The 24430-nt window shown below is 44.0% G+C and overlaps 1 protein-coding gene across 3 annotated transcripts; it reads right to left on the bottom strand.

Moving 5' to 3' along the window:
- Positions 1 to 1598: 1598 nt before the first annotated feature.
- Positions 1599 to 19399, bottom strand: LOC106635773 (uncharacterized). Of its 3 annotated transcripts, none has more exons than XM_014347913.2 (5): positions 19101 to 19399; positions 7845 to 7933; positions 4325 to 7423; positions 2328 to 4025; positions 1599 to 2237 (listed from the first exon to the last, which is right to left on the bottom strand). In XM_014347913.2, the coding sequence occupies exons 1-5, from the start codon at positions 19159 to 19161 to the stop codon at positions 1779 to 1781; spliced, it is 5406 nt and encodes a 1801-aa protein (XP_014203399.2). In that variant the 5' UTR covers positions 19162 to 19399; the 3' UTR covers positions 1599 to 1778. The 3 variants fall into 3 exon arrangements, with proteins under 3 accessions (XP_014203399.2, XP_089449871.1, XP_089449872.1); XM_089593745.1 differs by having other exon boundaries at positions 2328 to 4022; XM_089593746.1 differs by having other exon boundaries at positions 2008 to 2237; positions 2318 to 4025.
- Between the last annotated feature and the right edge of the window lie 5031 nt (positions 19400 to 24430).

The following is a 24430-nucleotide window of genomic DNA, read 5'->3' as shown; positions in this document are numbered from 1 at the left end:
AATATAACTCAATATTATAATGTTCAATCATATTTATTTGTACGATCAATGACTTTTATTTTACAAACTTTCGACTCTGTACTACTGTACAATCGAGGCGCTCGATTTACAATAAAAAAAAAAGACTAAAAACAACGTCACATATACAAATCTTTTAAATCGACATAACGCTAGTGCATAATTTTTCTTACAATAGTTTTGTCATTGCAATATTCATGATAGTAGTAATAAAAAAATAATAAGAATCGAGAGAAAAATAGTTCCTTCAACATATGTGTATACACATGTATGTAATTATATTTATAAATGTATGTATATAAAATCCTAAGCCATCGATACATGGTTAATACATATGGCCTATCGCATAATCAACGTCTGCTAATTTACTCTACTACACGTATTCTCACGAGTCATAGAAGTTATACACTTAATGTTCTAAATACTTAATTAATTGTATAACGATCCACCTAGTATACAAGTGATTAATCAAATCTTTGGATTCGAGCGAGTGTTGCACGGTTTGTACGTCGAAAACACATAATCAACGACGTTTAACCGGCGTCACCCCTTACAATCTACAAAATGACATTATCTACTTTATTAAGGCTTCTTTGGACTGCCTCTCAGCGATAGGCTTATTTTATACTCTTTGACGATTATAATGACAATAATGATCATAATTATAATAAAAATAATAATTTGACATTTAATAAAGATTTAATTACAGCTTAGGAATATTTGGTATTGAGAGCACACTTCTTTTATTTATTTGTTTATTTACTTTTTTTTGAAGTTAAATAATTAGCATCGCTAAATTCAGTTTAACGACGAAAAAGTCTGTCGTCTCCTATGTACAATTGTGAATTACAATAATAACTATTATCATTACGCATACTTTTGCGTTAGTATAGAGAGAAAAAAGTACATTTAGAGCTAATTACAGCTCCACGTAATTACGCACGAATCTAAAGAAAAACATTCTATTTAGAAGTAGGCACATCCTACTGATTACCATGAGGTAATTTGTTGGTGCTATTTCAACAAAGAAAGGATTTAATGTATCTCTCGATCAACAAGCATGAATTTTTTTTTTGTTTTTGTCTTTTTTTTTGTTTTTTACAATATTTTATTGGTTTAAAACGTAAGTGATATGTAAATAGTAGTAGACTAAGAAATTTGTAATGAGAAGAAAATTTACAGTATATAGACCAGTAGAATGAGACGTCAAAAGGCTAACTTAAAGTTCGATCACCCAACTTCTGCTATGCTTTTCTTCAATAACTTCGAAATAGTATTGTACAAAATCCGTGTAAGTCCCATAAAATTAGTTCAACATAAAAATTGAGAAAAAAAATAAACCAACTTAACTATTGGTCGTATAACTCAACTTTTATTTCCATTGCAAATAATGAAGTAATCTAAAACTTTTACATTTGACATTTTCTACTGCGACTTACAGTTTGTCAATTTTTAATGAAAACTGAAAAAAACGATGCTCGTTCACATAGGTGTTACTTATATATTTATATATATGTATCTTGTAAGATGTTGTTCCAAAGCGCTTAGAAAAAAAAAAAAAAAAAAAAAAAAAAACCAGGAGTTGGGTGATCGGGGGTGCGACTTCGATAATTCTACCAGTCTAATGTAATTACGTCAACATTATTGTGTGACGTGTGACATTGTATACCAAATCCATACCAAATGTTCAACATCATCAAAATATATATTTACAAAACTCAATTTACACGGACGCAGACTTGCTTGCGCTTGAGCAATCCTCATTCCTGATTCGCCTTGATCCCCAGCAGCTTAGCGGCATCGTCGGGGGACAATTGCAGGGCCTTGTCAACCACGTTACCTCCAATACCCAGCAGATTCGAGATCAGATCGCTGTGGCCGTTATTCTCGCTAGCGTCGACGCAGGTCAGCATGGCCACGCCCGCCATCTGTGGCAGCGATGTCGACGACGAATTGATCACTTGCTGATGGCACGGACGCTGCGCTACCGTGGACGTCTGGGACGAGACGGGTACGCTGTCCTCGTCGCCGCTCGTACCCACGTACATCGCCGAGTCGGGCGAATCATGTTTCTTCCGGTGGCGCAGCATACTGTGCTTCAGGGTGAAGCGTTGCGCGCACACGTCGCAGAAGTACGGGCGCTCGCCCGTATGGGTCCTCATGTGACGGCGCAGATCCTCGGCCGACCAGAAGCGCCGCATGCAGAAAGCGCATATTACCTGTGCAAACCAAAGCTTATAATCGTTAGTTTAAATCATGATGATGTAAAAAAAATGGGAAACGTTACAAATAAACGGACTCGTCTTTACTTTTCTATTGGCGTAATCGGCGACTCGAACGCGTCTTGTGGCACTGGCGGTCTCCTCGACGTCGCTCTGGTCGTTGCCGTCGTAATCCTTCTCGAGAGCGCCCCTGTCGACGAGCCTAGTGTACGCCTCCTCGTGACAGTTTCTTAGATGGTCGAGGCAGTCCTGTCTGTCGGCGAAGCCGCTGTCGCACATGTATACGTGGCACTTGAAAGGCGTCTCGCTGGTCGGCAGACCCGGTGACGCTCTTGGCGACGTCTTTTTGGTGGGAGCAGCGGACTTTGTTGCTGAAATGCTGTTGATCTCGTTGTTGTTGTTGTTGTTGTTGTTGTTGACTGTGATCGCTGTCTCCGAGACGCCGGACGATTGGCTCTCGGAGCCGCTCTGATTGTTTTTGAGTTCATCGCAGCACGAGTCCTGTTGCTGCTGGCTCTTCTGCGATGAAGAGCAGTCCTGAGGGCTATGCTGGGGCTCGGTCGATACTGCCGATTCTGAGCCAGAATTTGTCGCCGAGTTGGCCGCGTGCTTCGTCGATTTGTGCTTCATGAGGTTGTCCAAGGTCGAGAAGGTCGAACTGGGACACTTTTTGCATTTGTAGGGCCGCTCGGGTACGTTCCTCATGGCGAACTGGCTGTTGTTGATTGTAGCAACGGTGGCAACTGCGGTTGCGGCTGTGACGCAAGCGTTGGCTCCGTTGACGACAACAACCTGTTCTTGTTGACTGGATTGTTGACTGCTGTTGTTGTTGGTGAGTTCGTTGTTGGTAGCAGCGCCGTCAACGGGGGGTGAAGATTCCTGCGGCAGCTCGGGCGACGAGACGCTGGCCGCCCGCGTGAGCCCAACCTCGGTGGCCTGCTTCTTGTGTTTCCTAAGCAGGTGGCGGTCACAGTTGGATTTGGTAGTGAAGAACAGGGGACAGAAGCGGCACTCGTAGGGCTTCTGTCCGGTGTGTGTCAGAATATGACGATTCAGAGAGGAGGCCCAGGGGAAGGGTCTCTGACAGTACGGGCACTTGACTCGGTTCGGGGCCAGCGAGTAGGCGGATTTCTTCTTCTTCTTCTTCATCTTCTTCTTCTTGAAGGTAGGCGTGGCTGTAAGCGAGTTGACCGAGTCGCTGCCCGAGTGGTCGCTGAGCGGGGCGACGAGGCCCTCCTCCTCGCTCATGTATTGCGCGTGAAAGTTCTGCTGGTAATTGTGGGACGCATTGTTCAGCATCACGGAGATACTAGACAGATCCTCGTTGCCTTCGCTACTGCCGTTCTCATTCTTGCAAGCGACCGCCTGGATTTCCGTCTTGACGATCGTCATCGGATCTATGAATTGTCGCTTGGCGCAATTTCCGACCTCGCCGACTTCGTCCTCGTCCTCCTCTTCGTCCCCCTCGTTGTCGCCGTCCACATCATTGTCTTCAGGCTTTTCTTGTCGATTCTCCTGCTTGATACAGCTGTTGTTGATCTGTTTCTCATGGGGCTCGAACCTGGCTTCGAGCTTGTCTCTAAGTAGACTCATGGCTTTGCTGCTCGTGCGCAGATCGTTTGCGTGTTCTTCGTCGATCACGAGCTGTTGCTCAGTGGTGTCGTTTTCCCCGGCTTTTATGGCGTTACTGTGGGCCTTTTGATGCTGCGCGAGGATCGCAAATTTTACTTGCTCGGAAATGGTCGAATGTCTCTCCAGAACGTCCAGGCTATCCGACGCCTGCTGCTGGGTGGAAGAGAGAAGAAAATTGGCAATTAGTTTACACAGTAATGTGATAAAATACTAACGTATTAAAAAAAAAAGTTCATTTCGGTCAAATGCAATTTTTTTTTTTTTTTTTTTAACTGTCCAAATAATTGTATTTTGCCAATGTGATAAAAAAAAAAAAAAAAAAAAAAATGTTTGTATGCATAGGTTGTTCGTAATAAAAAGAATAAAATGTGAAAGTAATAATTTTAAAACATCAATCGTCCGAAAAACTTTAATCAAAGCTCAAACAAGGTATAGGTCAAAATATAGCGTACCTCTATCTGATGGGCAACGGTAGGGTACGGCTGGTACAGTTGCCGCGGAGCCGGCTGCTTCAAGCTCTGCAGCAGGGTGGGCGGGTGGCGTTGGTGACTCGCCGGTGGTCTGCCGCGAGTCGAGTGTGTGCCTTTTGGCTTTTGGGACCAGTACTGGGGGTGTTGCTGCTTGACGTGTCGCTCCATGTTGCTGCGCAACGTGAACCCATGTCCGCAGTGTTCGCACCTAAATGGCCGCTCTGTGCGGTAACGTCGCTGTTTTTGCTTCTGCATGAGAACTCCGTTCTTCATGATCAGCTTCGTCGTGGCCGTTGAGGCGGTCGATGCCTTGCAATTGGTCATGGTGGACTTGCTGCTGTTACTACCCGTGGGACTCGGACCGGCCGATGGAACGACAGTTACAGTTGTCGCTTGGTTCACCGAAGAGGGTGGATAGCTGCCGCTGCTGCTCGTGGCCGGTGCCTCGACGAGGCTACCCCCGCTGGTACGTAAGCCACGCACTAGCTCCTTGTAGAGAGGTCCGTTGATCGTCATGTCCGGTGTGTTGCCGGCAAACAGCTGGTGGTGATGGGGGTTAAAGAGCCCCCCGAACGGCTGCAGGAGGCTACCAGCGTTTGGAAAGCCAGCAAAAGTGCTCGGGTAGGTCAGCTGCGCTCCCGGGTAGAGGCTCTCGAGCATGGCCGGCTGGGCCGTCATCTGGTTTGCCTTCATGTACGCCTGGGCGAGCAGCATCTCCTGCTGCTGCTGCTGCTGTTTCTGAGAGTTGTAAATGTTGTCCTCGTGGCGCTGCTGCTGTTGCCGCTGCTTGACGCTCACGGTGGTGGTATTGTTGTTGTCTTCGATTTTAACGCTAGTGTTGTTGCTGCTGTCGGTGCAATCTTTCTGCCACTTGGTCGAGTTAGAGGAGCTCTTTTTGCTAAGATCCAAGACGGTAAGATCTACCGTAAGGTCGAGGGGCTCGGCGGAGCCGTTCTCGAGCAGCGGAGAGCTCCCAGAGTCGCGTTTGCTCGCTTGGTTGACTAGAGATGAAGAACTGCCGTCCGAATCCGTAGCATACGCATCGTCGTCTTCTTCGTCGTCGTTATCGACGTTGTCGTTGTCCTCGTCGTCGTCGACATCGGCGTCGTTCTGCTGGTTATTTTGGCGCTGCATCAGCTCATCGACTCTATAAGTAAGCTCAAAGGGCCGATGTATGCTCGGTGGCCTTTGAAAGACGTCAACGCCACTGTACCGGCTCTCGTGTTGCAGGTGCACGACAGAGGGCTGACGCTGCGACAGCTGCACCCCCGTCATCAGCACTGGCTGTTGGATCTGTTGCGGCTGATCGCGAACGTCGTTTTGGTACACGAGGACCTTGCGCACCTCGTCCCGGGGAACAGCCTCTGCCGCGCGAGGCGAGTAAGAGGTCGTAGTCATCGAGTCGACCTGGTCGTTAGCCGAGTCCTCGCTCGGGTGGTAGATGAGCACGCTCTTGACCTCCTCGCGGTTCAACTTGCCATGCCTGTTCCTCACGTGCCTCTCGCAATTAGCCTTTGTCGTGAACGAGTAGTTGCACATCGAGCACTGATACGGTCTCGGTCCGTTGTGAGACTTCATGTGCTTCATCAGGGCGTTCTTGTCGACGCAATCGTAAGTGCATATGTTGCACGGGAACGGCTTGCCGGGTATCGTGTTGACGTGAATTCGGCTGTGGCCCTTGAGGGCCCGCAAATTCGGGTATATACTGTTGCACAGCCGGCAGGGAAACTCACCCTTGAGCTTCATTTTGCGAAACTCGGCGGCAAAGGAGTCCTGATCCTCCTCCTCGTTGCCATGGTCGTTGTTGGATTGGGGTGTGCTTGACGAGCCCGAGGAGCCCGAAGCCTGGGACGATCCTCGCTGCCTCACCGGACAATTGTCGGGCGTCCCGGCTTTTGCGCGCAGCTGCAGCATACTCGAGGTGTGCGCCGTCACGTTCAGTATGCTCTGGATGTCGGCCAGCTCTCCTTGGCAATTGTTGTTGTTGTTGTTGCTCTCGGCAACGCCAACCGCACCCGTAGCCGCGTTCGCGGACTTGTTCTGCAAGTTCAGCATGGCGAAAAAGTCCTCCTGCCCGGTAGCAGCGATGTTACCGTAGCCGTTGTTGTGGGCGGTAGCTGCCGTGGCAGTCGGAGTTCTACAGTGAACACCGTAGAGCCGTTTGTCCTGTGATGTGGTCAACGCGAGGCAATCGATCACGTGATCGTCGAGCGCCGACTGGCACGGAAACGCCCTGGGACACTTGGGACAGAGGTACCCGGCGAGTTCGCCGGAGACCGGCCTGTGTAGCGTCTTCTCGCACTCATAGCGCGCAATAACCGGAAAGTTTCTCGAGGTAATGTCCAGGTGGACGAGGTCCCCGAAACCCACGACCGTGTTGCACGACGGCGAAGCACCAACAGGAGCATCGGGCCCATTGCAGTACGAGTGCAGCTTGCGTTTACCGCTACTCGGTGTCCGGTCCAGCCCATCATCCTCCTCCTCCTCATCCTCCTCCTCGTCATCGTCGACCTCTATGGTATCCCGAGGGCGACCCCGTTCCCTTGGCTCCTCGTAATCGTCGGAGCGCTTGCGCTTGCTGAGCCGTTCCTTGGTCTCGTTGTTGTTGTACGCGTCCATGACGCTCGTCGACGAGGAACTGCCGTTGAACAGGGGCCTCTCGTTGCCGCTGTCGTCGCTGTGGGCGTTGCCGCCGGCTCTTCCGCCCTCGGAGTCGGTCCAACTGTGGCAGCCAGGGGACAAGGAGCCGTGGGCCGTTCTCACGTGCCGGTTCATGTTGCCGTTGGTAGTGAACGACATGTCGCAGTGGACGCACCGGAAGGGCCTCTCGCCCGAGTGGACGAGCACGTGCCGGTCGAGCGAGCTGGCCGAGCTCAGCTGCTTCTGGCAGACGCCGCAGACGTAATCCGCGTCCTCGGCCCCACTGCCGCCGTCCGAGGTCGTGCCTACACCTCCCGTGTGCCGGGGCGAGTTGTGGCCTCGCAGGTGGTTTGTCAGTTCGCGTGGGCTCGTCAGGACGACCGGGCAGGCTGGACAGGTGTAACTGGCGTCAGGCTGCTGCTGCAGTTGTCGATCGGCAACCTGTTTGAACGCCAAACGTGTATATTATACAATACATATAGCTGCTGTGCAACAAATATCTGTGATACGTTGACAAAAAAGCGTGTCGTTGTATTTGGAAACTGGGGGGTGAAGGGAATTTCAAATGTTTTTTTTGTTTTTTCTTTTCTTTTTTTCGTGCCACGCGCACAAAAATATGTACGAGTAGAGTGCATTACTTATTTATCTCGTCGCCTTTGCAAGTCAGAGATGTAAGAAAAAGAAAAAAAATTACCGATCTTATCTCCACCACCACGGCTACGTATCGTTATACTCCACACACAGTTAAACTCAATCGCGGAAAGATTAGCTTCAGCTAAAACCGGAGGAGAGAGAATAACAAAACGCGGGTGTACACGTGACGGATTTCAAGGTAATGCAACGATTATATATATATATTTACCGTCGCTGATGCAACGTCCGCTTGGCTCTCAATGGAGGTGTCGCCGTCGTCTTGGTGCTGATGATCAGGATGGCCCGTCTCTGCAGTCACTGCAACACATAGAGAAGAGGGAAGGATTAATCTTTGCGGCTCGATTGTGGAAACAAAAACAAACAAACAAAGCAGTTTACTTGGGACTAAAATTTTAATATCCCACCTCATGGTGATACTCATTGGTGTGGGAATATATATATATATATATATATTTGTATATGTATTTAGCGCAAAGAGACGCGGACTGATGCAGGGTGTAAAGGCACGCATGCCCGTATGCTATATGACTACATGGAGGAGCAAATAAATTTGCATAAAAGAGAGCTGATGGTTTATATGTGTATTTTTACACACACGTAGGTACATCAGACGTGAGAGAGCCGAACCGCAAGCAGCATCCGATCCCGCGCTCGTAGCCGGATGTCTGCGGTACGGCTTCTTCTTCCGAAACTTTTTTTCTCTCTCTCTCTCTCTCTCTCTCTCTCTCTCTCTCTCTCTCTCTCTCTCTCTCTCTCTCCCGTCGAATTTATTCTCATGAGTTTTACTCGCCCCGAGCCAAAGCGCAAGAGCCTTACAGGTACACATAATATATCAGTGTCTCCTCCTCATCATCATCATCCGTGTACAACAACGTGAGCACAGGTGCGCTGAAGAGAGAAGGAGGCGACGGGAGAGAGAGAGAGAGAAAAAAAAAAAAGAGTATCTCGGAATAATATCATCTTGTCGCGGCTCGACGATAACAGCTCAATGCGTTATCGCTCTCGGCTCGGCTCTCGGAGGATGGGAAGCACATCATCGGGTAGAGAGAGCCGCGATTCTTTCTTTTTTTTCGTGTGCTTTTGTTGTTTCTTTCCCTCCTCGACTCTTTCTCTCTGCGGATAAGCGCACCTATAACCATTGTCATCTAATACACGCAATTTTAGTTTTCCACCGAGGAAGAAACACGATGCCGTTTCGGCTTTCACGGAGCTTCAATTTTTCTCTTTATATAAAGTACTATGCGGAAAAAAGGCAATTATATCGAATGCCTATATATTTTACTAGGTATGATGCAAGAATCATCGGTCATTTATTTGCTCATCCGAGATATTAACTTTTCCAAGCAGATAACACCTTCGTCTTCTTCGGCGTCATGTATACAAGGCCGAGATAGTACGTATTACACACCTCATCCCGCCCATGGGCGATGATTATATACACCTACATTTATGCCCGAGTGCAGGAATTGTATCTATCATATATATACAATCTTTCGAGCATCTTTTTAAAAGTAGAATTCGTACGATAGATGTGATTGTTACCTGAGGGCACAAAGTAACATACGTATATATATATATATACACATATAAGTACCCTTTGGTACAGATGTACACGGCAAACAAAGTCAGTCTCCCGGAGCAGAGATAAAAAAGACAAAAATGACAGCCCATCGCTTCGCAATAATGTAATATTTTAACAAAGACGCTACAAGAGATACAATGTACAGGGAACTTTTGCGAATTGTCTTATATGAGATGTGGCCTCGGAAATAATATATCCCGTGTACATGTTATTTTTTTGTGTCTAATATATATATATATATGTATATCCATACACGTTACGGCTCAGCGTTGCGCCACTCGGAGAAGGTAATTGGGCTATTGTGACAATTCAAACACACGAACTTGAACTACCGATGTTTATCATCATCCTCCACGGGGATTCCCTCCCCCTCTTCACTTAAAAGGTATATAATATCGAGGAAGAACAATCCGTTTCGATCTTTTTCTCTCCCAATCGGTAAACAATCATTTCGCGATTGCGCAAACTGCAATGTATAGAGTAAATATTTGTACAATTTACGGTGTACGAGTCTATATATATATATATACATCATGTAATCTTGCGGCGTTTGCTAACGAAAAAAAAGTTGCTGACCATTTTGTGTTTATTACCCACCCCCAACCCCTCGTTAGTCGGATAAACAAATAGAGGGAAAAAAGTTGGCCAACCAAAAATTGCTAAACCACGAGAGAGTATATATATATATTATGTACCGCGCGCGTGTTGCCATGTATATATGTATTATTGTGTGTCGTGAACGCGATGCATGTGTGTGTGTGTTCTCGTTCTCGTCGCGCCGGCGCGAGCATACGCGTGCAGTGTATATAAATATAAAAAGAGAGACACATCGGGCTACTCTTCCCTTCTGGTTCACGGCCGACTCGCGGTGTACGTACTATATAGCTGCAGGTGGAGGCGCGCTCCCGATAAGGAGAAAAAAAAAAAAAAAAAAAAAAAAACATAAAGATCGATCGAGCCATTTTCCGGGAAGCAATCGAGCAGGCTTCCACCCTTACGTGTACCTGTACACGAGTAATACTCGAGAGCTACGTATATAGGCATATAATATATCGTACGGAGGGAGACGGAGGACTGTATATATATAAATGTGATAAATGTGACCAGCAGCTCTGTGATACGGATGAGATAGTTTTTTTGTTTTGTTTCACATGAGATTCATTAGAGGGAGCCCAGGCGACACTTGATTATCGTCTGCGGTGTTTGTGGGCTTGGTTGTCTCGTACGTCACTTTGATTTTGTTATCTCGTGGTGAAATTTCTCTCGTCAAGAGAAATACTAATAATTATCGTTTCCGTGCAAAAAATATGGAAAAAAATAAAATGTAAAAATAACATTGCTCTTTTTTTGCATCCCAAAAATGTTTGTTTGTAACTATATACCGTTGAAATCTGTCTGCAGTGCTGATTTTAAAATCCATACGTTTTGGTTACTCCTGAATTGACTCCGCAAAGTTTCACAGCAAAAAATAATGCAAAAATCGAGAGGGATAATTCGAGGTAATGCTGCGGATGCGCCTTTTCCTGGTGGAATCGAGAAAAAAAAAAAAAAAAAAAAAAAAGAAAAAAAGAAAAACAATCGATCGCTCTTTCTTTTTTTCGCTTAACCGAGTGTCATCCGAAAATTTCCACAGCGCGGCTGTAATTCATGTTATTGCGCGAGTGACGACGCAGATTTGTTTCTCCCTGGAACTCTCCGGCTTCATTATCGATCTGTCGTCGAGTGTGACGTATGTGTGCGCGCACAATGGACAATGCCTTATACACGTGAGTGTGTGAGTGTGTCAGCGCGAAAGAGCATCATCTTCTTTCGTCTCGCGAGCTTTGTTATCTTGGCCACGCTCGAGTGGGCGCGCGCGTGTGTTTGAAGATCGGACTATTATATATCTCTGGTTGTCAAATGAAAGTTTGTTCGAGCGAGAAACGAAAGGAAATATTTATTGAAATGCTTGTATGTATGTATGTATATTTATGCAAATTTTTATTTTATCTGACGGATTAAAGTTCTTATTTAATTTCAATTTGGATCAGAGGACAAGTGCTGAGAGGTAATCCGGATAAAGGAATCAGATATTTTTATTTTCATTTAAAAAAAAGAAAAAAAAAAAAAAAAAAGTGTCTGTAGGATTACACGGTTTTTATTTAAGAGTTGTAATTAGGGGAACATTAAAAGAAATATTTGAAAATATAGAGAAAGAAATCTTACAATAAACGTTGCGTTCACATTGTAATCGCTTACAATTGGTGGAGAACATATTATAATGCATTTTGTTCTACATCACCGAGCAGAGGCATCAGTAAGATTATAGAAACCAGCGAACTCTATATCGATTAATAATATCGCCTATCCAACACTAACTGTACTTTAATAAGTAATTAATCTACTTAGATAAAAAAAAAAAAAAAAAAAAGAAAAAGAAAAACATTAGTTGCGATACTGTACTCTCCAGTGAGACGCTATTGTCAGTGGAAGTCGTTTAATTCGTTGAGCGGGAAATTCAAACATTTAATTCCCATTGGCTGATTCGATCACATAACCTCTTTCATAGATCAATTTTATACTTCCCGCTCAACGAATTAAACGGCCTCCACTGTACGTATATGTGTACAGTATGTTGTATGCGGAGGCGGATGCTGCAGCAGAGCAGAGCGAGAAAGAGGGACGGGGAGAGAGAGAGAGCAAGATCTCTCTCGGGGCGTACCTTAGCCGCCTACAGAGGCCGGCCATTGGCTGAGCAGCTCTCTCGGCCCTTCTCTCGGTCGATCTTTCGCGAGAAGAGAGGAGGCTCTCTCGCTTTCAAGGGAAGGACGTGTCCGCCCCACCGCCAATCAGCAGCTTCCGCTAGATAAGCACCAAATGCTGCGCGCGCATCGGCTTTCCGAGTCCACACTCCAGACTCCACGTATATGTATAACATACACACAACCTCTTACAGAGTTTGCAGAACTGTGTATTGTATGATGAACCACGGTCATGCTTTCCGTGGGGGGGGGGGGGTGTAATGCACCAGGGTTGGTATTTTTGGAGACTGGGATTCCCCTGTTGTTGTGGTTTGACAGTGAACAGTTTTTTTTACTTTTTTATCGACTGAAACATTCGTGGTGAAATGTACGAAGAGGATACGTTGAATATATAATATACAGGTGAATCGGGATAAAACTTTGTATTTAACTTTAGAAAATTTTATCAGCAAAGTATAATTGTTTTCGATAAACGTTCCCATTGTTCTTTTTATCACTTCTCCTCAACTATCCTCATTAAAATAACAATAATTGTGTCAGGCCTTGCGTCCCGGGGCTGCACATTCGCCACGTAGACATGTATAATATATATATCTGATATACTTTTCAATAGCACGAGTGGACCCCGGCCTCCTTACCTGAACAAAGTTTTGAGTGATTACTCCGTAAAATGTAGTATACAGGCATGTAAGTGTAACCGGAGGTAGGTAGGTAGGTAGGTATAATATACAGGGGCGTTTTTCTTGCAGAGCCGTAACCATTGGCAACGCGCTTCTCCCCTTCGCGCACACAAACGAGAGAAAGAGAGAGAGAGAGCGCTCGCGTCCGCCACCATCTTCTTCCTCCTCCGCTCCCCCGGAAACACACCCGCGCTCTCGGTCTCCCTTCTCCCACACATAATTTTTTTTTTTTTTTTTTTCTCTCTCTATGGAGGAGAGAAAAAGGGAGCAGAGAAGAACAAGAGAAATATGGCTGACGAGAGAGAGAGAGAGAGAGAGAGTGGAGCTCGCGATGTATATACAGCACACAAGTGTAGCGCGTGTGTTTCCCGAGAGCTGTAACCCCTGACATATAACCTTGGGCTCAGCCGGTCGTGATGTTCGCTCCTCCCTGCATCCCTCTTCGTACACTATAAATATACAATGTACGCGTGTATACGTTTAACCACACTCGTGCCTTCGTTGTTTCTCTTCCCTCCGACCTCGCTCTCGCCTCCCAGCCACCCTCTGAGGATGCACAGAGACGTACAAGTAAGGTGTAGTCGCGGATAATTGTTGGCCGGTCAATTGAAAAATGTCTTTTACTTCGATTGGCATCCACGAATACCATCGACAACCTCATGAGAGTATATAACGGAGCACGGTGCGTATAATATCTCTCATGTAAGATTCAGCGTGAAACGCGATAGAGCCTCAAAACCAACGATCAACGCGGGGGAGCTAAAATATGCATGGGACAGTTCGCAAAGAACACGTGGGTATATACGTGTATGACGTGTGCGTATAATATATATATATACTCGCAACTATTTGGTGTGCGCGTTATATTAAGCTATGTATACGAGCGCAAAAAGACACATGCACGTGTGGGGAAGGAGAAGAAACTAAGGTGTATGAGGTACATTACGAGAAGGGACAATCGTTCGATCTTTTCAAGTGTTAAAAAGGCCAGCCGGAGAGAGAGAGAGAGAGTGGGTGTACGGCACTTTGCATCCATAAAACGGTAATGATCATCGCGGCTCGGTGACAAGGTGCCAAGGAAAAACAAACTTTGATGTAACAGTAGGTACAAGCGTGTATCTTGTGGGCTGTGTGTGCGTATTGATTTATATATTGCAAGAGCTCGGAAAACTATAGGCGGATGAGCTCGTCTTGAGGATGCAAGGGCACGAAAGAGGCCGCGGTCGGAAAGAAACTGCTGATATAAATGGCCCCGGGGGAAAATTTGCTGCCAAGCTGAGGGTTTTTTTTTCCCATCATTCGCGTGGTTTTTCGAGTTTGTAAAAGAACTCTCGGCTGATTTACGCGCCCAGATTTGCATAAGGGTAATGCGATTAAACGCGGATTTTGCGAGGAAAACCTTGAGCAAACAAAATAGATTTATCGCTCGTCAGACTCGAGTGGCGCGGTCTTATCTTACTTACGTTTTAAATTCTTTTCTTTTTTTTTGTTTGTCTCCGCCAAATAGTGCGAGGGAATCTTGGATTTTGTTTCTTTCTCCTTTTATTTTATTTTTAGCTCAACAATACATAACATGTATGATCTCGCGTAATGGTACATCAGCCATAGTATTTATCTATCGCAGTATCGGAAAATGGTAATCACGCGCACACAGTGGTAACATATTGAGTAGTAGAAAAAAAAGGGGGGTGAGGGAGAAAAAGTTTGGATTCGACAAAATTATTAATCGTCAAGAGAAGTCACCCAAGACACGATATGGCGACACAAGCGAAAGGTCAGAGAAAACTTGAACACAGGGGGTAAGTAATACTATGGATGATACGTGTACGTACGTGGAGAAGAGAGGGTATAAATACAAATAAGTGTATACGTACAAGGGGGAAAAATAGAAATATCGCGGTGTCCTCTCTCTCTCTCTCTCTAGGGTATATATATATATATATATATATATATATATATGTCACATGCACGTGTTACATAAACATCGGACTTACGTGGCCCAAGCGAGTTGGTCCGTGCAGTGATGTATGTACGTAAAGGTGCTCTATTGAGGTAAAGGGAGGTTTTCGCGGGAAAGAGAAAGCAAGACAGATCGTCAGAAAATGCCCTCCCCTCCTTTGCGAGGCTATAATATCATACGTTACATATATCGAGGTCACACACGATGTAAGTGTGTATACGTCGTATACGCGTACGTGCGATAAGTTCATTTCCATTGCAACGCGCAAGACGGGCTTTAGTTTTTTTTAATTTTTCAGCTTCGGATCAACGATTAATCGGCCTATCTTTCCTTAGCTTGTAATCACGAGCACATATGTATATTTAATGGACGGCATCGTTTTTTTTTTTCTTTTAATTCAACGCGTTGTTACTTACCGTGTAACCTTGCCGATATTCGCGTTTCACATCGAACCTAACGGAACCTAAGCATCTTTCGCGTACAGATGTGCCACGTAAAAATAATATACATATACATGTATATAAGTGCAGTACTGCATACCCCCGAGGACAGATTTAGAATATCGAACCCCCATGCGCATCACCTTCTTCTTCGAGTTTTTAGTCACACGTGTGTCATACAAGGAAAGAAAAGAAAAGTCGATTGGGCAAGCCTCTTGACTCAGCGCTCCGAATCACGCTCCTGCGAAATCGATACGTACATACACATGCAGGATATATATGTATATATATACACAATGTAACACCCGAGCAATGTAATAATCCCGGCGGGAACAGAAGAGAATCGGAGGAGAGACAAAAGGAGCACTACTACTGACTTATGTATATCTCTGTCGCATTCGTTGCCCGATGATGATGATCGTATAAAATGACGATGTAGCACTGCACCGTCGGCCGATCTGGATAAAAAGACGTGGTGTTTGTAAACAATGCAAGTAAAAACAAAAAAAAAAAAAAAAAACACGGGGAGCCAGGACAGAGAGGGTTTTAATTGATTAAAGAGGCGAGGGGGGACCGGTATATATGGTGCAACTTCTGGGCTTATAATGTATAAGGGGGCACGCGACGATTCTAGGAACGAGATATGAGCGTACAAGTGTATACGGAACAAACGGGTTGTACTAAATTTGCGTATCCACGATACGCCTAGGTACCTGATGTCCCAATGCGCTTCGGGGATGGTGGCAAGGGGGGGAGGGCGAATTTCTGGTTTTACGCGGACAAGGGCACTTGTGTCCCCGCCATCCATGGACCGGATTCTTCGCTGGTCTCGTTTTGATGGAATCGTCGCAGTGGTCACACGTGTAGTTATTGCAGGGAGGTCGACTCGGAAGGAAGTTAACAAAAACGGGTTGTTTAACAACATCATTAACGACCCCTAGATGCTCGATGATCAGTTTTTCTTTATTTATTTTTTTTTATCAATAGTCACGCACTTTCACGACCACGTATAGATATTTACGTTTAACAGCAATCTACCGTATACCTATTGTCCAGAGTTTGGTCGTTAAATAACACAATGTACACACGTTTGTATCTTTGGCAGAGCGAGGTGGAGAAAAGTTTCTAGATCTTCATGTATTTAAAATTGGGGAGGGGGGGCAGGGAGGTCAGCTTTTCCGAAGCCACGCCTTTTTCGCACCAAATTGTACAAGCCGGAGGAAAATCATCGGGTCTGTTACGCATCTACATACATTGTGTAAATCCCCCAAAGTTTTCGTAAAACATGTACATATTGTAAGCTAGCGAGTATATACTATTATATACTTATCTCTTTGAGCGTGATTATTTGTCTTGTCGCTCTTTGGCGTGTGTGGCTAAGAGATGGCAGATCATCTCGCGTTATTATCGCTCGTTATTTGCATTTTCACGCGTATATAGCTAAAAATAATCAATCGAAGATACGATGATCGACTTGATTTCCATTCTTTGGCAAATATTGAGGCTTGAATCTTTATTAATTAACGAGGCACTGGTGGATCAAACGTAAAAATAGAGAGCTGGTCGCGCAAATTCGCGTTGTACGTAGGTAAAGGTAATACACGCGCTACGTTTTAAATTCAGCAGCAGTGACTCTTGTTTGTACGCGTCATCGTGTTGTTAATGCTTACGAAATCAAAAATAAAACCACATGTATATATATACATATCCACTTGAGGTGCTCTCTATTCATCTCTCACAGAAGATGTGCGAGTATGCTTCTCTCTCTCTCTGTGACTGAGTTGAGTGTTGTGTTCGTGGAAACGTATTTACGAATTTCCAGTCGTTGTGTGTCGCACGTGTGTACATTTGTAGGTAGATATTGTATGCTCCAAGGGACAATATGTGATTCAAGATCGACGGGCACGGGAGAGAAACGCGTGTTTGCTAACGTTATGTGTATATCTCTTTCGAGAAGCTATACCTGATACACAACTGTCTCGAGGTTTTTCGAGGGAAGGTCATGAAGAGAAAGAGGAGAAAAAAAGGGCGATAGCTATAAACCATAAGGTTGAGATTCCTACTGTTCTTTGTGTTATCTCTCTGATAGATAGGTATGTAATGTTTGAGAAAACCAAGGGAACGATGAGTTGTTTTTTCTTTTCCAAAATTTAAATCTAAAGGTGAATTTTGTCAGACTTTATTCTGCTTGAGCAAGCCTTGTATACACGCTTCTGCAGGGAGGAGGGCGACCCTAGCAACTTTTACGCAAAAGCTAAAATCCACAATACAACAAAAATAATTACACACACACACACGGTGACGATCAGTGTCCTGCATTTGCGGTATTTATACCATCACTGGAGCGTCTTTTTGCCCCCCCCCCGGCCTTCTACCTGTATTCTTCTCTCTTCGCGCCATCGTTTCACTGTTTCCTGCCGTTAATCACAGGGAAGAGAATAATCCAGCAGAGCAATGCAGGTATTGTCGTCGTCGCGGTAGAAAAAAAAAAAATTAGCGCTCTTACGAGTCTGTGATTAGCGCGACAGCAGTTGCGCAAAGTATTTTTGTTGCCACGAGGGAGATTTTCGTGGAGGAAAAAACGCCTGGATCGTGACTTTTTTTTTTTTTTTTTTTTTTTTTTTTTTCAAACGAGTGTCGATGGGAGCGTTTGAACGTATTTCAAAAACGCCAAATTTTAGATATTTTTGTCGTTCGGACGCTGAAAACCGAGATAAAAAAAAATGCCTTGCGGTCGCGGTAAGCATGTTTTTCTATCGCTGTCGCATTCGCGTTTCGTTTCCATCCGTGAAGTTGGATTTTTTTTTTTTTTTTTAAACTTTTTTCTGCCGTTTAAAGGCAAATCATTCGGGTTTGTTTTTATTTGAAAATTCACATGATGTGATGGGTATACGTTCGTAAATAAATGTACACATTGGCAGTTAAAACGGACCTCTCACGATTCAAGACCATCACGAGCTGGGAGTTTCACAATGACTGTTCAATAGTTAACGAGCGCGCGTGACTCCTTATGACGTAAAATTTGCAAAAATAAATAAATAAATAAAAAAAGAGCGAAAATCGTGTCAAGCGCACAAAACCAAACTCGCATGCGCTCCGGTGGAAAAAATCGAAGAACCTCGTCGCGGTCGTACACGGGTGTGCAACGAGCGTCTTGAGAAAAAAAATCCAAGAAGAAGTCGTAAGAATAATGGAACGGAGCAGCGCACAATCGGCCGAGATAATAACAAAATAACGGAGAGCAAGACGGAGGCGCGGGGGCACGAAAGAGGTAAAAAAAAAATGGGTCAAGCTTCTTTGCCATTATATTTATTGTGTACGTATAGTATAGGTACGTACGCGAGTTGCTGCTGCTGTCGTCCGGCGAAACGAGATCTTCACTGCGGCAAATCCACTCACTTATCCGACTTGTATTATTAGGAGTGTGCACTCGGGCTTTAGTAAAAATAAAAAAAAAATAAAAAAAAAAATTACATAAACCTGCTGCAGCGAAGCGTACACACGCACAATATTACTATTGAACAGTGAGAATATGACGAATCATCGTCACTTGTCGAACAATCGAAAACACACGCGCACACGAGTACTTAGTTAAACAAACGCGAGAGAGAGCGAATCTCGAGCGATAAGCGCTCCGTCATCATCGATTCGCTCTTGCTCCGGAAACTCGCAAAACTGATATAAACAAGTATATTCGTGATGCCAATAATAAAGTAAGTGCATTGACTAAAGTTTTCAAAAGTGATGTCTTCGCGCAGTCTGTGAGCACAACGGCGATGCTCGTTCGTCACTGACCCAAAGTACAGACTAATCTATCTCAGCAGAGAGTCATCGAGCAGACCTATAAATCAATATGCGTTTTCTTACCCATAGGTAATTATCGATAGAAGAGAAATCTGCGTTAGTACGCACGAGTTCTGTGACTAATGGGCCAACCCCCCCTCAAAAAGAGATAATGGTGCTCGTTTCGTGGAAAGGATTATGAGCACTGGATACGCGGTAGCTGTCATGGTTATATATACATTTATTTGATATACTTGGTGAAAGTAAGGGGTTTTTACCTTTCATGGAAAAATCCATGCCGATCTTCGGCAAAGGAGCCACGACGCAGATCTCACTCATCCGATCGTCGTCAATTAACCGCTGATGCTGATTCGACGACGTTGGTTAATGTTAGGGTCAACTGCTGCATCCCTCGGTACTCGCATCCAGAGCCACTGAATGTCACTGTGTACCCCGCGTTTTTTCTGTGTGTGTATGTGTGTGGTATTATTCACTTAACAACCGGTGATGGCGTGTATGTATCGCGGCACAACCGTCGAGCACAAGTTGTTTTTCGTGTGATGAGTAAGCAAAACAAAACAAAAAAAAAAGAAAAAAAAAAAAAAAAACAATCACAGTATCTCGATCACAATTATTATTCAGGTATCTCTCGATGTCTTTGCTCGAGAGAGCAAGTCCTTCGTACTGATGATACAAATGAACCAACACGCGTAAACTAACAAATGACTAGCTGCGTCTACAAGTATAATAGTTTAACACGCACACACGCACGCACCAGTGTCGCGTTTACATAGAGCGAGAGATCCAAAATGCACTCGCGGAAAGTGAGATAAGAAAGGGGCAACGTTGTTGTTTTTTTTTTTTTTTTTACTCCCTCGTTGCTCGAAATTTCGGAGTAGGCGCCTGCACAGACTCCAGGTGCGCGGAACGCGTCTCGACTGTCCGGCTCTCCGCGGAGAAGTGAGGAGAAGATCCGTAGGGAGTGTAGGGACCATACGTACAACACAATATGGTCCGCCTGGCTCTCTCCGACTCCTCTGTTCTTCCCCCGCGTGTCGCCCCCCACTCAAACGCTCTCGCTCTCTTTTTTTTTTTTCCTGCCGCGAGAGGAGAGTCTCTCTCTCTCTCTCTCTCGGCTGCTGATTGTGTGCACAGGCACAGCTCAGCAGCTCAGTTCCTCTTCCTCTCCCTACTTATACCTGCGCAGTTGGGCGCGCGAGAGAAGAGCCGACGACTATATGGATGGATGAGCGAGAGAGCTGAATATCACCCCGCAGGTATACACGTAAAGTCAGCACGTGTGTGTGTATGTATATACATGTGTGACGGAAGAGTGCGAGAGGGAAGGGGAAGGGCATCGGAGAGTAGATCGTCGAAGGGGAAAAGAGTGTCCGTTCCCCCACCACCACTCTTCTCGGTTGCCATATATTATATACTACTGTTTCTGTTATCTGCTGCGTTGATGGGTGCTCTTTTGAGGACGCTTTTTTTAATTTTTTTATTTTTTTGACGTTTTTGCTTCGCGGTTTTTACTTCTTGTTCCTGCAGATGATGATCTCTCTCTCTCTCTCTCTGTGTGTGTCCCTCCTTATCCCTACGAGTGCAGCATATATCGAGGTGTGCATGTCAATTCGTCTTTTCAGGGACCGTGCGAGTACGACTCATACCGGGCGCACACAATAGGTATAAGTATACACACGTGTATACGTATATTAGAAAATTCTTATCGGAAAATTTGAATGCACAGTAGTTGTGTGTGAAATTGGTAAGTAGGTACTCAGGAAAGCTCTTTACGAAAACAACTGTAATTAGAGGGAGAGAGAGAGAGAGAGAGTCATAATCTATTATTAAGGGTATTACAGAGATAACCGAAATTCTTACTAATTTCATTAAATTTTGAGTGACTAATAAAGCTAACATGGAGATTAAAATTGTTAAACAAATTTAAAAATACATGAACATGTTACAATTTAGAGGCTGAAAAGCACTATTTTCTAGTAGTTGAAAAAAAAAACTAGATTTTAAAACTTGACGACAAAGATCATGTTATTGCAAACAGTATTTTCGGATTTTTTTTTTTATCAACATTAGTATTGATTAGATGTATACACAAAATACATCGCGTTTTGTACTCATTATTGTTAATCTATTCGAATGTTCTGGTGGTATGTTTTTGATAAATTTAATTCAAAAACGCGGAGACGGTCAATTTTCAACTCTCGATCCAACACTTTCCAAAAGTCATGTCGTAACGTATTGACGCTTTATTTTAACACGTTCTAATTGCGTTATCACCGCGACTTCGTACTTAAAGGCTCAAGTATTTCATAAGAAATCATTTGTGATTTTTCTCTTGTAGCGCATTTTCAATTTGCGGTAAAGCAACGCATTATAGCTTTCGAACGAAACGTTGTTTCTCTTGACTTGCCCATTAACATCCGTTAGACGGACGATGTATTACGAAAAGCGAAATCAACGATTCTCAAAACACTCAGTGGTGAAGAAAAGAAAAGTAATTACGGAAATTACCAAGTTTTACGGATTCGAGTAACAAGGTCATTTCCAACGACACTTACGCATCTTACGAAACGACCCAAAAAGACCCAAACGGAGCTGGAAAAGAACTTAGCTTTAATCCCTCCAATTGCAGCGTCGCCTTATTATTCTATTTTCTCGGTGGAGGAGAAAACAATAGCGTCACCACCATCAACCGCGTCGAAGGTACAAAGTATTTATTAAGCACACGTTAAAGGGCGAGAAAACAAAATCTCACGAGAGCAATAAAACCCAAAATATATGCATACATTTGTATCGGGGAGAAACAAAGGGCGCGGGCATCTGAAAATCCGATCTCGCGCGTCCCATCCCCCCGTTATCTATATCTCTTTCACTCTTCTTTCAAAAGACAAAACGTTACTTCCACACAACGTCCAGGCACATAAGTAATGCACAGTGAAAAGGTACCTATGGTGGCCCGACGGTTTAACAGGACACTCTATACGCCAGATAGCTTGTACTTATATCTTGTGTAAGTATACATATAATGTATTGTGTAGGTACCATCCAAATGCAAATAGGAGGGGGGCCCCCCGAGCATCGTCGCGTCTATACTACCTGACGCTCACGTGTAGTGCCATTTCGCTGTAGGTATATATATATATATATATGTGTATATACTGTGATGCTACACCAAGGTATATAATATACCGGGGAGGGATGTCATGTGTATCCTCGCATATTAATTGGCATCACTGACCTGCGATAGACAGAGATATGCAGGGGAGAGATGCGAGAGGAAAAGGGGGCCACGCGCAGGGATAACTTCTCCAAAGGTCCATTCCCCCCCGTATTTTCAAGCTTTTTATGCTTTTTCTGATCGTCGGACGGGACAAAGGGAAGCGCTCGGACGGGCCCTTTTTCTTCGGGCGCCTTCCTATATATGCGTACACACGGAGGACTGGCATCAAAGGCCGCAAGAGTTATATATGCTGTACTGCCGATTTTTTGTTGCGCTCTCGCGATACGGATGCATACGCTTTCTTTCTCTTGACCGTCATTAAGGACCATTGGCCATTGTTGAGACCAGAGAGGGAGAGAAAGAGATTTTTGAAAGTTTTTTTTTTTTTTTTTTTTTTTTTTTTTTTTTTTTTTTTTTTTTTTTTTTTTGAAGGGAACAAGGGGCGCACAATTAGGTATCCGCGCGAAGCGGCTTGACTTTTAACCGTTGACTTTCTCTTTTCCTTGCAGCTATACGGGAGCTTACGAGGGATAAGTCGAGAGATTTGAGGGATTGTTGCCATGTACCCAGTGTACCTACGGAGGAAATTGTCCGCTGACATTGGGAGTCGGAAGTTTAATGATGCGGCGGAACAATGTAGGCAACAAAAATGGCACTGCTACCTATACCGACAAAGGTTGCGCGATGACGATGTGTGTATATCTACAATAAGGACTTTATTCGCTGACTATCGTTGACACTCGAGGTATATTTGTAAATTACTAATCATTGACGAGGTATGATTAAACATTTTTTGAAACCAAGTACTTATCTGATATTGTTGTTTTTTGGGGTATTTGTGGAACGAAAACCATGTTAGGGCAGAACATTTAGAAAATTACTTGTTATTGATTAGTGAATTTTACAATTGATATCAAAAAAGTATGGATCGTATTGAATTCGGCCCATGACAAAATATACACGAATTAGAGTGAAATTCATCATCCCGTATTATCTCATGAGCTACAACAAAGTGCATGATAAAGTTCGATATAGCCACTGCCACATTTAATGTGAAAGCAAATGCATAGTTCATTAAGTTTGGTCTTTTTTATGCCCCAGCGGCTGGAATGTGAATACATTCGAACAGGAATCTTCATTTTCCGTGCCACTATCGACAAAGTGAGTTCCTACACCGATCGATTTGATACATTATAATTCCTACTTGATCATGTTCAGAAATGTAGTCTGTCATTTTTTAATGATCATTAACGATCAAATGAACATCAATGAGAAGCCATTGTTAGGTGCACTTGCGCATCTCGTCCAAAGTATGGTCAGTGAGAGAGCACGTTTCGTTACTAAATTAAAAAATATGCTGTGGAAATGACGTGAGCTTGAGCGTCGGTTTACAGAAGAAAAAGGGCACAGGTGCACTTTTACAACACACGTAAGACAACTCTTTATTGTGTTATGTGTGAAGCAGAGGGATATAATCCCTACACAGGTATATTGATGCGAGGATTGCAGTCAACCGGTTTTCACCCGGGGGATGGTAGCTGTACCTTCGAGAGCTTTACCAACGATTACTGTATACAATCGAAGTGTGTTTAACTTGAGCATCACCATATTCATTTAGTTAAGACTAGTGTTACGTCTGTATTGTAGCACATGAACCAAACTGGTGCCTAATATGTATGTATGTTACACATGCAAACTCGAAAAGTGTAACAAAGATGTAAAGATGTTCGATCTCCTCCATCTTTACTGAATGAGAGTGGTTCAACAAAATGGCTTTTTTATTCACTAGCGTAAAGTCGTTACGAAATAAATATAACACTCGTAGCCAATTTCTTTCTTTTTTTCCTTAGGTCGAGCGTATGGATTGAAATTGATGTAGAGAGGAACTTGAAAAAAGAGCGTTCTTATCTATATATGAACAAAAAATTTTAATGGGCCATGCTTAAGGAATTTTAGTTGAAAATAATCATGAACATCTACATCGCAACGAATTCATAAAAAAAGTTCAACAGCGAAAAGACTCTTTTTTGTAAAATTGTTCTGTTTCATCGATTCACAGAACAATACGCATGGAAATACAAAAAAGTCGCTACCTTCAAAAAAAAATCAACCATTTCGACAATTTTAAAATAAAGTTTGCAATGTTTCTATAAACTGGAAGGGCCGAAAAAGTTCAAGAGCAAATTATTACTTACAAAGTTTAAGATTCCGTGTTCCGTCGATAAACGTCCAGGAGTAGAAAGAAGAAGACGCATCAGAAGATAACTTAACATGAGTGTGGCACTAAATTATCAAAGCAAACTTGATTTTCTACAAAATCCCTACCACGGCCACTTATTAAGAGCACCACTGCATTGTCTCTCGTTTGGA

Source organism: Copidosoma floridanum, unplaced genomic scaffold, assembly GCF_036245765.1.
Source record: "Copidosoma floridanum isolate Cflo_tuat_1 unplaced genomic scaffold, Cflo_Japanese_pri ptg000020l, whole genome shotgun sequence".
In the NCBI taxonomy this organism is placed as follows: Eukaryota; Metazoa; Arthropoda; class Insecta; order Hymenoptera; family Encyrtidae; genus Copidosoma; species Copidosoma floridanum.
This window is presented reverse-complemented; position numbering and strand designations above follow the sequence as displayed.